General features: G+C 36.1%; 1 protein-coding gene across 1 annotated transcript; it reads right to left on the bottom strand.

Moving 5' to 3' along the window:
* Positions 1-12,059: 12,059 nt before the first annotated feature.
* LOC114877509 lies at positions 12,060-13,645 on the bottom strand. Its single transcript, XM_029190171.2, has 2 exons — positions 13,298-13,645; positions 12,060-12,662 (listed from the first exon to the last, which is right to left on the bottom strand). The coding sequence occupies exons 1-2, from the start codon at positions 13,643-13,645 to the stop codon at positions 12,339-12,341; spliced, it is 672 nt and encodes a 223-aa protein (XP_029046004.1). The 3' UTR covers positions 12,060-12,338.
* Between the last annotated feature and the right edge of the window lie 3,764 nt (positions 13,646-17,409).

Here is a 17,409-nt window from a genome sequence, read left to right as displayed (position 1 = left end):
GCAACTCTAATCCAAACCGCGAATATTCATTATCGCAACACTAATTAGCAGGGGACAATATAAACTAATCCAAAGCAATCGCGTATTCATAAGTCGCAACACTGGGAAACAATCGCGCTAATGTCATTCGCAACGCTATCTTAAACAGACATGCAATTAAAATGCAAAAAAGGGGATTCTCAAACCGTGAAATTTTTATTCGCAACACTAAAGCAATCAACATTACAAAGCAAAACTGTAAAAAATCTTAAAGCAATCAACATTGAACAGTTAAATTCTGTTTTAAAGCAATGCAAGAAAGAAACGCGATATTTAAAATTCGCAACACTACATGAAAATCGCGATAATAATGCATACGCAACACTAAATTGAACCGTGATCGATATTCATTCGCAACACTAAATTGAACCGTGGTCAATATTCGCAACGCTAAATTGAAAACGCGATTTGCCCAAAATCATGGGGGTCACGGGCCCCCTCTTCTCCTGCAATTAAAAAACTACAACTACAGGCGAGCACAGTGACAAAGTAGTAACGATAATGATTTTCCATCCTTTTTTGCAAAAGGATGCAAAATCATTAATAGTTCCCCTCTTGAGAGACAGTTTGTCGGGGCGCTTCGGCATATAGCCTTTTCTTTCTTCGGGCGGTCCACCCACCTGAAACTTATATCTAAAGCTCGAGACTTGCAAATTCGCAAGACAATTGTACAAATAGAATCGATTGTATCGTCAATTCCTCAAATATATTCCAGGTACAGGTTGATCACACGAAATAGCGCCAACCCGACCAAGAGACTGTGACAACCTGCCCCGGCCCTACCTACTTACGATCTATCACACACACCAGAAGGTATACTACCTACCTACCTAACCCTATATTTAAAAAAGGCAAAATCACATTCTCACAAAAATTCATTCCACGACCCCCATACACTCCACCCGGGCGCAAGAGCCTATACTAGGGAGAACGTCCCGGGACGCCTCCGTCACCCGAGTTTCATCTCACATCACACTCTACGGTACGTACCATTTTTCACTGAAATCGTCTGGCAAGGATAGCAATCATTGCGTATAATGATAATTAGAAAATTTAATTCACTACTTTGCCATAGAATATTTCATAATAATGGTAATAATCATGGTAATGGCAATATAGTAATAGTAATGGTAATAATCCTATTTGGTTTGTACGTTCATTGTACATCTTGTTGAATAAAATATTATATCAAATTAAACGTTAAATGAAAAAGTTATTAAACCGACGCAATCCCACAGCCTAAAAACACACACACCATATGTGGAAATTACGTCGTGCACGATATACTAACACAATGCCAGCCGCTTATTAATTATTATTCTTATGAACTAGGTCATCGTGCCTATTGCCTCTACCCATCCAAGTAGCACCTGGGCACGTGAATGGGCTTTGGCAATAAACACGGAAGGGATTAAACCTGAAAATCCTGATCTACAAACATGATTAGTACATAAACATCTAACGGGCTAATATTTCACTATTTTAATCAAAGTGACTCGACTGTGTAAATATAAAGTTTTAAGAACAAATACTGAAAAAAAAAAAAAAATAGAGCAACTATGACGCAAACATGGTGCACTGCTAATATCAGCTGGCAAGGAAGGGTCTCACGCCCCCTAGACTTGCGCCAGACGCTACATACCACCCACCCCGCCTGGACGTCGTAACGCCAGGACAGAGTGCACCCCTTCGCTAAGAGCGCTACCCGCCCGTCCAACACGTTGCATCCAACGGTGTCAGATTGACGGACGCCCATAGTATAGACAAAAGAACCACAGTTTAGAATATGGTAACATATTTTCATATGTTCCATATTCTAAAGCTGCGCCTGCAAAGGCCTAGTAATGCATGGGTATATCTCCCAGAGATGGTGTTCACGGTCTTATGCCGCGGAATCCTTGTAACTAATTTCATTAATTAAATAATACATAGGATTGAGATTAAAAACCAAAAGGATTCCCACCGAATACTAGTCAGTGCATCGTCATATTTACTCTCGCGTCGGAAATTTCTCGCAACACTAATTTAATAAAGGCAAAACTCTAATAAAAAGGAATTTAATGTGAAAATTCAACGTAATACTTCATTGAAACCAAAATGACTCAAATCAAGAATTCTTTATACTGATAAAAAAATTTACTCTGAAAAATAGAAGAGAAAGATTAGAACATCCTCGGGCGACTACCTCCTCAGAGTAAGTTTTCAAGAATACGCAAAAGGTTACGTTCAAGTAGATCACTCTGACTTGGAAGTCTACCCGTCGCGAATTGTCTTCTTGTACATAAGTTGTTCAATGTTTCATGAACGTGTTTCGTGTTGATAAATAAGCTAAACTTCGATATAGAAACTTTACTACCTACTTGTAAAAAATTCTCAAACTATATGTGAATTTACAAACCACAAAATGTGATTAAATTTATGTAAAAGTATCATTAATATGTATATCCAGTATAAGAAGTACAAGAAAACGTAGCCTGAACTAAATGAAATGTAATACAATAAAAATATTACTACTCATGAGTATGTATAATCATACCCATGGTCACTATGCTCGCTAACTACATATACAACCAGTAGCCCGTGTCGATTCGGACCATTCGTCCTACGACACGTTTGGGCACCGGAGGAAACAAAGAGCATGCGACTCACCGGTCGCAGATACACTCTTCTTCCGACAGTCCAGTAGGAGGATGCTCAACAACCAGGCAGCAGGCTGCACAACAACTAGGTAGCAGGTTGGCTGATGGGAGAACACGGAAGTCGTGAAGGAAATCATCGGCCCAGTCATCAGGGTGTTCAGGAACTCGGCAAAATTCAGAAATACATCTGTAACAGAACAAAAAGAATGATGGTATAGGAGGCTGTATAGAGCGGGAAGAAATAAATGCTTTCGAAGCGTTAATAGTATCACCGATTTAGTCTTTATTGTTTGATGTATTCGACACCGCTGCCGCCAGGGAACTGAACTGCTTGCCGTGTCCGTACATTTGTACGAAAATCCTTGCGCGGGGACACGGCAGGCAAGATATCAACAAACATGAGATACATATCAAATATACATACATATACACGTACAGCCGCTAATAGCTGCCCATAGCCTACAGTATTCGAGTATCGAATGCGTACGGTGGTTAATTATGAAAATTATCAACCTTTATTCTTATAAGATTATAGATGAATTTGAATTTTATAAAATATTAGCAATTAAAAAGAACTCTCACTTATCAAATGTTCAAATTGTAAATTATTTTATTTCAATTAAAATTAATTAAATAAGGTAATAAAATACTTACACTCTTGCCTTATGGAGCAACGCCCAAGACTCCTCTTCAGTGGTGGACTCCTTTAGACTCTAATACTGGATATATCGAGCAACTAAAAAAAAAAAAATTAAAATTAAAATTAAAAATAAAGTTTTCGATACTCAATAAAACAAAAGTAATAAAAAATGTTAATAATTGAATAGAATAAATTAAAACAATAAATTCTTACCAAATTCTATTTCAAACTCATATATCAAGTGTCATGGCGTCCTTCCAATATTCATGAAATATCTGTAACAAAAACGAAATACGAATTTATGTACATAAAATGTAATCGACAATAATAAAGTTATCATTAATAAACGATCGAACAGTAATTTATGCGAAATATTTTAATAGATACAATGCTCACCTACGAAGTACTTATGCGGAAGGATGCTTTCAACAAATCTTATCATCGCAAAGATCGGTCGGCACGTCGGCATTGTTCGGTATATTCCACTATAGGCTGATACCTAACCAAGTACACGAGCAAGTCTAAACAGAAATAATATTACGATGCTCAAGAAAGAACTTTATTAAATTAAAAACATCAAATTGTGTGAAAGAGTACAAAAAACATTCAATTTAGGAACTTGACGATATATAAAAGAGAAAATAATTCAGTTTCTGCTGTTCTACTCTTGTTGCGCGTCAGCGACAAGACCAAAAATTTTCAACTCACGTTTTTTTGAAGAAAATGCCGAATTAATGTCAAATATCAACAATCTAGGCTTCTCTTCGCTGCTTCTCTCTGTTTTTTGTACTTTTAACACCCGAACGGCAATTTAATTTAATATTTGAAGATAATTTAATCTTACCTGTTGCAGACACGTGAACAACGGACGAAACTTCCAAGAGGAGTGATGCACTCCACGAGTAACGATGAATCTCATTGGTCTAAATAGGTGGACGCCATAATGGACGCCAGGTGGACGACCAATCACAAGCATTGGTAGAAACTTCAAATTGCTTTGTAACTTTAACATTAAAAGAACGGAAAGATTCGTTGAAAATTATCAACGCCATATTGAAATAAAGTCAAAATTATTTTTTTCACTTTAAAGCACCGAAATATGAAAAAAGATAGAAAAATACATAAGATATTAATGGTATTTAATAAATTGTCACCGTAAAAGCATAATAAATGAGAAATATGTTATTTTAATTCGTATCTGTATCGACAAAATAGGTTATAAATTTTCAGCTTACGCATTTCTGAAGACAGTATGAAAATGATGTCAGAAGTCATGACTCCGGTCTTCTTTTCAACTTTGTCTTCTGTTTCTTACATTTTTGATATCTAATACATAATTTAATTACATAAGTGCACGAGCTGCGAATGATTGTCGAAAACTTTATCGACAGATCCTGGAAAAATCCCTAGAAGCGAGAACACAAATTACGTCATTCCTAAATAGAATGCAAGAAAATTTCAGGGACGTGTTCAAGAGGCCCTAAAGAATGGCGCTCTGGTCCTTATATTATTCAAATTCTCAAAATGTTATAAAATATTGCAATTTATGTCTGTGTGTAGTATATAGCATGCATACTACAAAAAGTATGCATATTCAAGACTATTTTTTTTCGTGTACATACATAAGTACATGTCTGCCATTCTAATCATCTCTACACCAGAACGATAATATCTGACAACGAGAATAAAGGAAACGTATCATACTGTTAGTTGACATAATAATAGGAAGTTATATGATAGGAATTTGTATATTAGTTCGACAAAAGTTGAATTCCTTTGTAGTGGAATGATACGGTCTATTTCTACATTGGAAGCATAATCAGAAAGAGACTTTAATGGTTAAAAGATTAACCCATTAAAAAGTTTAGGTTATGACTTAAGTGTATATTAATTTTCAGTTACATTGACAAAGATTTACTGCTATTGATTTGTGTAAACTTTAAAATACACATGAATATTTATCCCATTTTAGCCGTAAGATGCTTTCAAAAATATATAATAAAAATAACAAAACACTAGATTATAAAAATGTGTCAGTTTAATATGTCATCAGATGTTGTCAACTGTCAGTACTACCAATAGAAATATAAAAAGCACTACTACTTGTCGCAATATTTTTACTGATAGAGTTTTTACTATCGCTGATTAGATAAATTAGATAAAGGATTCTAACAAGAAATCACAACTAGTATACATAGAAATGTATGTATATACAGGGTGTGGTCGAATAACACGTACAAGCGGAATAACATATACGAGGTGGTTCCTTAGGAAAAAATAAGAACAAAATATTGAATAAAATTTGTTCATTTAAGCCTTAGTTTTCGAGAAAATCGAGTTTGAAAATCCTATTCGTACGAATGCTGTTACGGTTAGGTTACGTTTCGTCAAGTAATGTATATCACGTAACGTGTTTGTAAAAGTCTTCCGTGGATTTTTTCTTAAACTCGGTAACTTTTAAATGCTTTGTAGACATTGTTTAAAAAAACAATAAACGTTATACGTCTCTCGACGAACCGTAACTTCTTGTTAGCCGTAACAGCATACATACATACGAATAGAATTTTCAAACTCGATTTTCGAGAACTAAGCCTAAAATGAAAAAATTGTATTCCCTATTTTGTTCTTATTTTTTCATAAGGAACCTCCTCGTGCCAGCTTGTATATGTTATTCGGCCGCACCGAGTATATATGATATATTTGTATGTTTTAATCATTTTCTATGCTAATTAACTTAACCTAATCAAATATTTATTTATCTACTATCAACGCATGATGAAATTTGAGAACTACGATTTCATTCTTTTTAATCGCGGAAGATGTCAAAAATTATCTTTTTGACGTTTACCTATCTGTTTTACCAACAGACCACAAATTTAGTTCCTCGTATTTTCTGTAGGACGCAGTTAATTCGTTTAGTATGCTCGACAATGCAATCATTCGCAGCTCGTGTACTTACGTGATTAAATTGTGTATTACGTATTAAAAATACAAGAAACAGAAGAAAAAGTTGAAAAGAAGACCGGAGTCATGACTTCTGACATCATTTTCATACTGTCTTCAGAAATGCGTAAGCTGAAAATTTATACTCTATTTTGTCGATACAGATACGAATTAAAATAATATATTTCCGATCTGTTCAGCTTTTACTGTGATAATTTATTAAATATCATTAATATCTTATGTATTTTTCTATCTTTTTTCATATTTCGGTACTTTAAAGTGAAAAAAATAATTTTGACTTTATTTCAATATGGCGTTGATAATTTTCAACGAATCTTTCCGTTCTTTTAATGTTAAAGTTACAAAGCAATTTGAAGTTTCTACCAATGCTTGTGATTGGTCGTCCACCTGGCGTCCATTATGGCGTCCACCTATTTAGACCAATGAGATTCATCGTTACTCGTGGAGTGCATCACTCCTCTTGGAAGTTTCGTCCGTTGTTCACGTGTCTGCAACAGGTAAGATTAAATTATCTTCAAATATTAAATTAAATTGCCGTTCGGGTGTTAAAAGTACAAAAAACAGAGAGAAGCAGCGAAGAGAAGCCTAGATTGTTGATATTTGACATTAATTCGGCATTTTCTTCAAAAAAACGTGAGTTGAAAATTTTTGGTCTTGTCGCTGACGCGCAACAAGAGTAGAACAGCAGAAACTGAATTATTTTCTCTTTTATATATCGTCAAGTTCCTAAATTGAATGTTTTTTGTACTCTTTCACACAATTTGATGTTTTTAATTTAATAAAGTTCTTTCTTGAGCATCGTAATATTATTTCTGTTTAGACTTGCTCGTGTACTTGGTTAGGTATCGGCCTATAGTGGAATATACCGAACAATGCCGACGTGCCGACCGATCTTTGCGAGGATAAGATTTGTTGAAAGCATCCTTCCGCATAAGTACTTCGTAGGTGAGCATTGTATCTATTAAAATATTTCGCATAAATTACTGTTCGATCGTTTATTAATGATAACTTTATTATTGTCGATTACATTTTATGTACATAAATTCGTATTTCGTTTTTGTTACAGATATTTCATGAATATTGGAAGGACGCCATGACACTTGATATATGAGTTTGAAATAGAATTTGGTAAGAATTTATTGTTTTAATTTATTCTATTCAATTATTAACATTTTTTATTACTTTTGTTTTATTGAGTATCGAAAACTTTATTTTTAATTTTAATTTTTTTTTTTTTTTAGTTGCTCGATATATCCAGTATTAGAGTCTAAAGGAGTCCACCACTGAAGAGGAGTCTTGGGCGTTGCTCCATAAGGCAAGAGTGTAAGTATTTTATTACCTTATTTAATTAATTTTAATTGAAATAAAATAATTTACAATTTGAACACTTGATAAGTGAGAGTTCTTTTTAATTGCTAATATTTTATAAAATTCAAATTCATCTATAATCTTATAAGAATAAAGGTTGATAATTTTCATAATTAACCACCGTACGCATTCGATACTCGAATACTGTAGGCTATGGGCAGCTATTAGCGGCTGTACGTGTATATGTATGTATATTTGATATGTATCTCATGTTTGTTGATATCTTGCCTGCCGTGTCCCCGCGCAAGGATTTTCGTACAAATGTACGGACACGGCAAGCAGTTCAGTTCCCTGGCGGCAGCGGTGTCGAATACATCAAACAATAAAGACTAAATCGGTGATACTATTAACGCTTCGAAAGCATTTATTTCTTCCCGCTCTATACAGCCTCCTATACCATCATTCTTTTTTGTTCTGTTACAGATGTATTTCTGAATTTTGCCGAGTTCCTGAACACCCTGATGACTGGGCCGATGATTTCCTTCACGACTTCCGTGTTCTCCCATCAGCCAACCTGCTACCTAGTTGTTGTGCAGCCTCCTACCTGGTTGTTGAGCATCCTCCTACTGGACTGTCGGAAGAAGAGTGTATCTGCGACCGGTGAGTCGCATGCTCTTTGTTTCCTCCGGTGCCCAAACGTGTCGTAGGACGAATGGTCCGAATCGACACGGGCTACTGGTTGTATATGTAGTTAGCGAGCATAGTGACCATGGGTATGATTATACATACTCATGAGTAGTAATATTTTTATTGTATTACATTTCATTTAGTTCAGGCTACGTTTTCTTGTACTTCTTATACTGGATATACGTATTAATGATACTTTTACATAAATTTAATCACATTTTGTGGTTTGTAAATTCACATATAGTTTGAGAATTTTTTACAAGTAGGTAGTAAAGTTTCTATATCGAAGTTTAGCTTATTTATCAACACGAAACACGTTCATGAAACATTGAACAACTTATGTACAAGAAGACAATTCGCGACGGGTAGACTTCCAAGTCAGAGTGATCTACTTGAACGTAACCTTTTGCGTATTCTTGAAAACTTACTCTGAGGAGGTAGTCGCCCGAGGATGTTCTAATCTTTTTCTTCTATTTTTCAGAGTAAATTTTTTTATCAGTATAAAGAATTCTTGATTTGAGTCATTTTGGTTTCAATGAAGTATTACGTTGAATTTTCACATTAAATTCCTTTTTATTAGAGTTTTGTCTTTATTAAATTAGTGTTGCGAGAAATTTCCGACGCGAGAGTAAATATGACGATGCACTGACTAGTATTCGGTGGGAATCCTTTTGGTTTTTAATCTCAATCCTATGTATTATTTAATTAATGAAATTAGTTACAAGGATTCCGCGGCATAAGACCGTGAACACCATCTCTGGGAGATATACCCATGCATTACTAGGCCTTTGCAGGCGCAGCTTTAGAATATGGAACATATGAAAATATGTTACCATATTCTAAACTGTGGTTCTTTTGTCTATACTATGGGCGTCCGTCAATCTGACACCGTTGGATGCAACGTGTTGGACGGGCGGGTAGCGCTCTTAGCGAAGGGGTGCACTCTGTCCTGGCGTTACGACGTCCAGGCGGGGTGGGTGGTATGTAGCGTCTGGCGCAAGTCTAGGGGGCGTGAGACCCTTCCTTGCCAGCTGATATTAGCAGTGCACCATGTTTGCGTCATAGTTGCTCTATTTTTTTTTTTTTTCAGTATTTGTTCTTAAAACTTTATATTTACACAGTCGAGTCACTTTGATTAAAATAGTGAAATATTAGCCCGTTAGATGTTTATGTACTAATCATGTTTGTAGATCAGGATTTTCAGGTTTAATCCCTTCCGTGTTTATTGCCAAAGCCCATTCACGTGCCCAGGTGCTACTTGGATGGGTAGAGGCAATAGGCACGATGACCTAGTTCATAAGAATAATAATTAATAAGCGGCTGGCATTGTGTTAGTATATCGTGCACGACGTAATTTCCACATATGGTGTGTGTGTTTTTAGGCTGTGGGATTGCGTCGGTTTAATAACTTTTTCATTTAACGTTTAATTTGATATAATATTTTATTCAACAAGATGTACAATGAACGTACAAACCAAATAGGATTATTACCATTACTATTACTATATTGCCATTACCATGATTATTACCATTATTATGAAATATTCTATGGCAAAGTAGTGAATTAAATTTTCTAATTATCATTATACGCAATGATTGCTATCCTTGCCAGACGATTTCAGTGAAAAATGGTACGTACCGTAGAGTGTGATGTGAGATGAAACTCGGGTGACGGAGGCGTCCCGGGACGTTCTCCCTAGTATAGGCTCTTGCGCCCGGGTGGAGTGTATGGGGTCGTGGAATGAATTTTTGTGAGAATGTGATTTTGCCTTTTTTAAATATAGGGTTAGGTAGGTAGGTAGTATACCTTCTGGTGTGTGTGATAGATCGTAAGTAGGTAGGGCCGGGGCAGGTTGTCACAGTCTCTTGGTCGGGTTGGCGCTATTTCGTGTGATCAACCTGTACCTGGAATATATTTGAGGAATTGACGATACAATCGATTCTATTTGTACAATTGTCTTGCGAATTTGCAAGTCTCGAGCTTTAGATATAAGTTTCAGGTGGGTGGACCGCCCGAAGAAAGAAAAGGCTATATGCCGAAGCGCCCCGACAAACTGTCTCTCAAGAGGGGAACTATTAATGATTTTGCATCCTTTTGCAGAAAAGGATGGAAAATCATTATCGTTACTACTTTGTCACTGTGCTCGCCTGTAGTTGTAGTTTTTTAATTGCAGGAGAAGAGGGGGCCCGTGACCCCCATGATTTTGGGCAAATCGCGTTTTCAATTTAGCGTTGCGAATATTGACCACGGTTCAATTTAGTGTTGCGAATGAATATCGATCACGGTTCAATTTAGTGTTGCGTATGCATTATTATCGCGATTTTCATGTAGTGTTGCGAATTTTAAATATCGCGTTTCTTTCTTGCATTGCTTTAAAATAGAATTTAACTGTTCAATGTTGATTGCTTTAAGATTTTTTACAGTTTTGCTTTGTAATGTTGATTGCTTTAGTGTTGCGAATAAAAATTTCACGGTTTGAGAATCCCCTTTTTTGCATTTTAATTGCATGTCTGTTTAAGATAGCGTTGCGAATGACATTAGCGCGATTGTTTCCCAGTGTTGCGACTTATGAATACGCGATTGCTTTGGATTAGTTTATATTGTTCCCTGCTAATTAGTGTTGCGATAATGAATATTCGCGGTTTGGATTAGAGTTGCGATATACGATGAAATGCCCAAAAATGATCCAGCGGAGCTGCCATGGTCCATAAGACAGCTATGAACCAGCTGTTGAGGTACAGCCTTTGACTGGCTGTACTACTGTTTTAGATTAGTGTTGCGTTTTAGAAAATTCGGTAGATTTGAGTAGTGTTGCGTTACAGTTCGCGCTGTTTCTTTTTTTCTTTTTTTCAGCTTAGTGTTGCGTATAATGGAGTAACCTTCACGCGTATGCTTTTGTATTATATAATTAAAGAAATTAGTGTTGCGAATAAATTTGTTATTTTTAAGCGTCGGAATGAATACGCTGGTTGAAAATTATTGACCCCATTTTGAAATGAGGTCAAGATTATCTTTTTCAGTTTAAATCACCGGAATACAGTAAGTTTATAGTAAATTGTACTTTTTTATTACGAAACATGATATAAAATTTGACAATAAATTCTTAAATATGGTGTATATAAATACATCACTTAATACCTGCAATAGAAACACTTATCCGATAATACTGAACAATACAAATGTAATTACATTACAATTATTGTCTTTCATAAATATCTATTCGCTAGTAGTGATCGCTTGTCAGTAACGATACAATCATTTTCCTTAAGCGATAGATTATCACAAACTGCGTTGCAGAATCTTACGTTATAAATCGCCTTTGAAATAAGGCAGCTGAGAAGGTACCGTCGATTTCAATAAATAATTATCGTTTAAAATAAATAATCTTATCTCTAAAACATGATAAATAAATAATAAATACTAACTCTACTATTCGATGATCATAAATAAATGAATAAATAAATTAAGTTATGAGATATCTGAGTGCATTTCGCAATGATCTGATTATCTCAGAAGATTATCACCGACGACGTTATTCCTTTGATCGTATATATTATAACACCTTATCGTTTTTCACTCGGTGATTAATAGGTGCTAAGTCAGTTATTCATTTAACCCTTGAATTTAGCCCTTTTGGCACTTACGTGCAAGGATTAATTCTCTAGTCCTAGAATTAGATCCTTAGGCCATTAGTTTGTTATTAACTTTCCTAATTAATAAGTGCAAACTAATCTACATTAGAGAATTTAGAAATTTGATAAAATGATTGAGGATTCTTAGTTGAAAGTAATCAGGGGTCCCTGTGGCCTCCGTGTTCCAAACAAGGTTTAACTTTGCAGCGGTCATGTGGATAATAATCATCACTTTTGAAATTGCAAAAATTGCACCGCTCAGGCACACTGTCACGTAAGGAACACTAAATTAGTCGAAAACTATTCGTCGCTATAGCGACTGATGTCATCCGCATAACCACTGCAGGGTTCAACTCAATCAGCGTCATTTTCGTCGATGCTGTCACGCGTTATCACCTTCCGAGTGTCGTTTCGTTGCACAGGATTATTTAGAAATTAAAAACATGCCTCCAAGCGTGGAGATAATTTTTGTACTTGAGAAGCACGCCCCAGTCACGAACCAATCTTCTAGTATCGTCAACGGGGTGTCTTTCGGTCCTGCTCATGATGCTTCTTTCCACTCGAGATGGAACACGAAGAAATGGAAGGGCAACGATGTTGCTTTCCACTTCGCAAAGCATCATCATCAGATAGGACTGTGTAGCTTCGAGAGCTTCGTAGACCTTTGGGTCCGTTTCGTCTTCTATCACTTCTTCGAAGGCAACTGCGAATTTCTGGAGGTCCATGTGCAATTTCGGAAAATTGTTAGCGATCTGTAACAGAAAAGCAGTCTCATTGAAGCATCTCTGTCTAGAAATTGAACTCGATGTAAATTAGGTTCGAGCAAGAGAGGGGAGGTCGCGTCCAGGAGCAGCGAGTCCGCGCGTTCCGCGCAGCGCGCCGGTCCAAAATGAATGAAAAAGCACCGGGGACAGATAAAGCGAACGTCATAGAGTAGCCGAAGCATTATCAGGGATGCGTTATCAGCTTGCACGCATCGCGGCAGAAGACAAGCGGCGATTACGCAGTCGCGCGATCCGGCGAGCATAAGCGGCATGCGGCGGGGTTCCCGTTGCGCGCGCAAACCCCGAACAGCCGTGCACACTTCTGCTCGCCTGCTACTTTATAATAATTACCGTCTCATTAAAATTTGTTATTTAACGTTACGTTAATTAATTGCAACATCCAACGGTCAATTGATTCGTCGCTGAAAATTCGCGCCGGCCGCGGCTCACCTGTTACGGTGCAGCCCGGTGCATTCGGGCCGACGCGACGCCTCCTCGAATGCAACGGGCAATTAACGACCAGCAAATTAACATAGCAAAGGAGAATCATCTCGCGCCTCTCGTGTCTTCGCGGAACTTTTCGATCCGTTAAATTAGTCGATGAATAGAAAAGAAGGACTTACCGTTTGCGGTTTGGCTTTGTTGAGTCTCCTGACGATGCTGATGTCCTTCTCGCCGGGTACCCAGTTAGGGATGTATTGGTGCTCGTGGACACCGATCCGTACCCTTTCGTAAAGGTACTCGTAGTCCCGGTTCAAGTAATCGTCCATTGCTAACCGATGCTGAAGCCGGAGGCTCTCTATGCTTGCTCCAATCTCTTCGTCGAGGCTCGAGATCGAAGGCAGTTCCGTGTCCAATGCCACGCCGCACGGTAAGTGCCAGCCCGGTACCGTTGATCTGCGTCCTCTTCTAGGGGCGCTTGATGCGACTGCCAGTATGGTAATCAACAGGTAACCACGTGTTACGAACATTTTTCTAAATTCTTTCGGTCGCACTGGCAAAGACGATGTTAACGATTGGCGTGAAATCGTGAACTGAGATTGTCAAACTCTCGTGCTTCCAGCTTATATATGGGATTGTGTAAACAATCCAGCGTACGCACGCACGTTCGAACGGTGGGGTAGCGGCTTATGTTTTGTCCAAGTTCTTGGCCTACTCGAAGAGTCCCGTGTAGTCGCGGCCGGGTCTGCCTTCTTCCTCGAAGCAAATCTTTTCGAAAATACATCCCACGGTTCGGCTGATTCAGAACAATGCTCGTCACAGGACAATGGCATCCCGAATTGTAGCGTTTCAAAGTGGTGGCGCCAATTTCAGTATACGTCACTCTATTCGAAATTCCGTAATCGATACGATGATGCGACCGATTAGGTGTGTCATATCGTGGAGAGTTAAGAGACCTGTAATCGCTTTCACGTCATCGTCAATTTATCATCGTGAAGTGGATTTTTGAATGACTTCCTACGATCAACTCAAAATGTCAACAAGCTCGATAACTATTTCAGCTGATGGCAAATGAAGCGACTGATTTTAAAATTTTTCCAAAAAACCAGGACATTTTGTATTAAAGCAAATGAAGCTTCAATTTAATTCAAGCTTCATGCTTCTATTTTATAAAATTCGACATGTAACACCTTGATGCAATTAATAAATAAGCAGTAGGATTCTTCATTTCCTTCTGTAGGGAGGTTGTAACACATACTAGAAGATAGAAATAGTGTTGACGAGTCGAGACCATAATGTTGCATAAATAGAACAATAAATTGTCTAATTTTGCGGAATGTTTTCAGCAACAGGTTAACTATACCCGTGTCCAAATTTATCTGTCTGACGTGTTCACTTAAACACGAATAATCCCTATCGGTTAGACATCACAGGTTTCGCGAATTCTCGAGTTTATAGACGTTTCAATTTTCTTCGAAACACCAACGATACTTGTGTCATCGTGCATTTGCAGCATTTACAAGCATATCGGAAGTAGATACGGTTCCGAGTTCCGTCAGAAGTCAGCTCGAACGGCTTCCGCGCGATGTAGACGCAAACACCGCTATGTTTGCATTGTGATTCAAATGGGAAAGCCGAGTCTCAAACTGGTAAAAACTGCACGCTCACAAACTAACCGGAACTATGCTATGAATGGATGACATAAATTGCTAGATAAATTCAATAGTAATATCGGTAAATTATTAATAAAATTTTTCATTACTTCCCTAAGGTAATTACTAGGTCTTTCATTTATTTCTTTCGCGTAATTAAAAATTAAATATCGACAATAAAATGATTTCGAAGGAGGAAAGGAAGAGCTTGCATTAATTGCTAATAATGGTCTAGAGAAATTTAGTATAATCCTTTTTCTTTTTTTTGAAAAGTTTTTCAGAGAAATCTGCTAAGAAAATTAATTTGAAAAAAGATTAAATATAGCAAAATGATTTCAACTTCAACTTGAAACATCATCTACATAAAGCAGGAGTTTAAAAAGCACATTTCTTTGAGTATAAAGTAAACTGACGATGAAACTCGAAGTATGTATAGCAGTAATTTCGTGAAACGAAGCTTGCATTTGCAACGAAAGCAGACGGTTCGAAAAATTGACGTCAGTAGGTCAATAGTTTTGCGTCGGTGCTGGAACTGGTACACCGAACGAAGTTGCAAAAAATCGTGAATGAAATCGACGTAACGTACTCATCCTACGTCGACACTGATCCTACGTAATATGTCAGACGTGTGCCATACATGGTGATACTACAATTAGGCAGACGTTGGATCACTGTACTAAGATTAGATTTTCTCACGCCCGATTAAGACGCGATCAAATTAGCCATGTGTTATTCCGCGTATAGTCGCGCAAACTGCAGTCCTAAAGAAACAAACAATCGTTTAATTTGCTCGTCAATTTTATGTTGTATCGTTGGTGGTCAATACGTAGTAATGGCTGTGGTTAAAATTCCTTTTCATTTATAGACCTGTAATATTGATAAAATTAACACATTGACCTTTGTTTTTAGAGATGTTGTAATATTAATTATTAAGAATAAGAATCGTTAATTTGCAAACTTTTGAATTTATCTAAAATTACAGGTCCAGATTTAGATGTTTTACATGTAAATCTTGATTGGTCCATTTCAATTCATTTATGTCATTTGATGTTAGATTAATCAAAACATATATTAATCGAAAGATATACATATACGTATCTAGATATCAAGGGCAATGAATATCGATTGCAACCTTACAACCCTTCATGCACTCCTGATACTGCAACCAGTTGTTCAGGGTATCTTTTGAGTCGATAAAGGACACTGAAGGGCCAACAATCTTATTTTACAGTCGGAAATTTAAACATCATAACAGGGACAAACTTAATCAATAAATCTTTTAAAGGACCAATAGCCAAAATAATTGAAGTCTATAAATGAAAAAAAAAAAAATTCCATGAAAGAGAAACTTACATACAAATGTGCAATAATCATAATTCAGTATAGAAAAATAAAATTTACAATTAACAAGATTATCATAAACTTTTGGCCCTCTAATTGTTCAAAATTAAATAAATATTTTGTTGTGAACATCATTAAACTGCAATAATTGCAATTATTTAGTCAAAATTAATATTATTTAAAAAATTCTAATATTATCAAAAAAACTTATTATCAAAAATTGCTAAACATAAATTGATTAATTATTTCTTGAATTTTCATTGAATTTTTGTCGTTAAATTGCACTTTATGCACCAGCACAAGTTTACCAAAGCCGATACGTTATTATCTTGCTACAACAGTCTGTCGATAGCAATCGAGACCCGTAGCGAATTACTCGAGCAGTTTATAAATTCCTGTTACAATTTATTAAACTCTGTTATTGCACATAAACACAAAATATTGCAAGCAACAATAAACATTCAAAAGGGATGTTGACAAAATAAGGCGGCAAACAAAAAACAATTCATTCAATACAAAAAAAAAACATCGAATTTATTCGAGACGATTACATAAGTACAGAAATGACAATAAATAATATATGCAATGGTAACGTGATATAATAAATAAATCGTAACATTATGTACGCCTATGTGTACGCCAGAATAAATATACCTACTACGTATACTTGATATAAAATGCAAAATGGAATCCTTACGATCTATGTGCACGTGTATAAAAAAAAAACGTTCCAGTATCACGTCGTGTGTGAATATCAAGTACAAAAATATCTAACATTACAGTACAGTGTTTTATAAACTAAGTACAGATTCCGATACAAAGCATAGGTTGTCTTTATTTAAACAAATTACAAAGTTGTTACATAAATAAGTTCACGTGTACGTTAATTGACTTATGCCATTTACATAGAAATTTTTAGGAATTTTAATGATCCATAAATTCATTATTATTAATGAATTTATTTATGTAACAATCTTAATGTACAAGATGTGATAATAAAGTTTTCAGAATAATTTTGTTTCCTGGAATACTATCAATTGATTTAGTCATCGAACAAGCTGTTTGAGTTTCAAATAGCATAAAAATTAAATTAATTAATGAACTAGTTTTTCTTGAATAAATTTTTTAAATAATCTTTTTTCTCATAATGCCAAAGATAGAAAGATCGATACCAAAACAGATACCAGAAAATGAGTATCGACAAAAATACATATGATCAGATAAGTTATTTTTAAATCGATGACTTCACGGTTTACACATTTGTTTAATTTTTAAGTGACATACTCGAAACATTATTGTGA

This window comes from Osmia bicornis, chromosome 9 (assembly GCF_907164935.1).
Source record: "Osmia bicornis bicornis chromosome 9, iOsmBic2.1, whole genome shotgun sequence".
NCBI classification, from domain to species: Eukaryota; Metazoa; Arthropoda; class Insecta; order Hymenoptera; family Megachilidae; genus Osmia; species Osmia bicornis.
This window is presented reverse-complemented; position numbering and strand designations above follow the sequence as displayed.

Bases quoted from the DNA above. Each gene is read 5' to 3' on its own strand.
- LOC114877509 (XM_029190171.2), bottom strand. From the start codon at position 13,645: ATGTTCGTAACACGTGGTTACCTGTTGATTACCATACTGGCAGTCGCA. The intron at 12,663-13,297 runs GTAAGTCCTTCT...TTTCTGTTACAG, and splicing joins ACAAAGCCAAACCGCAAACG to ATCGCTAACAATTTTCCGAA.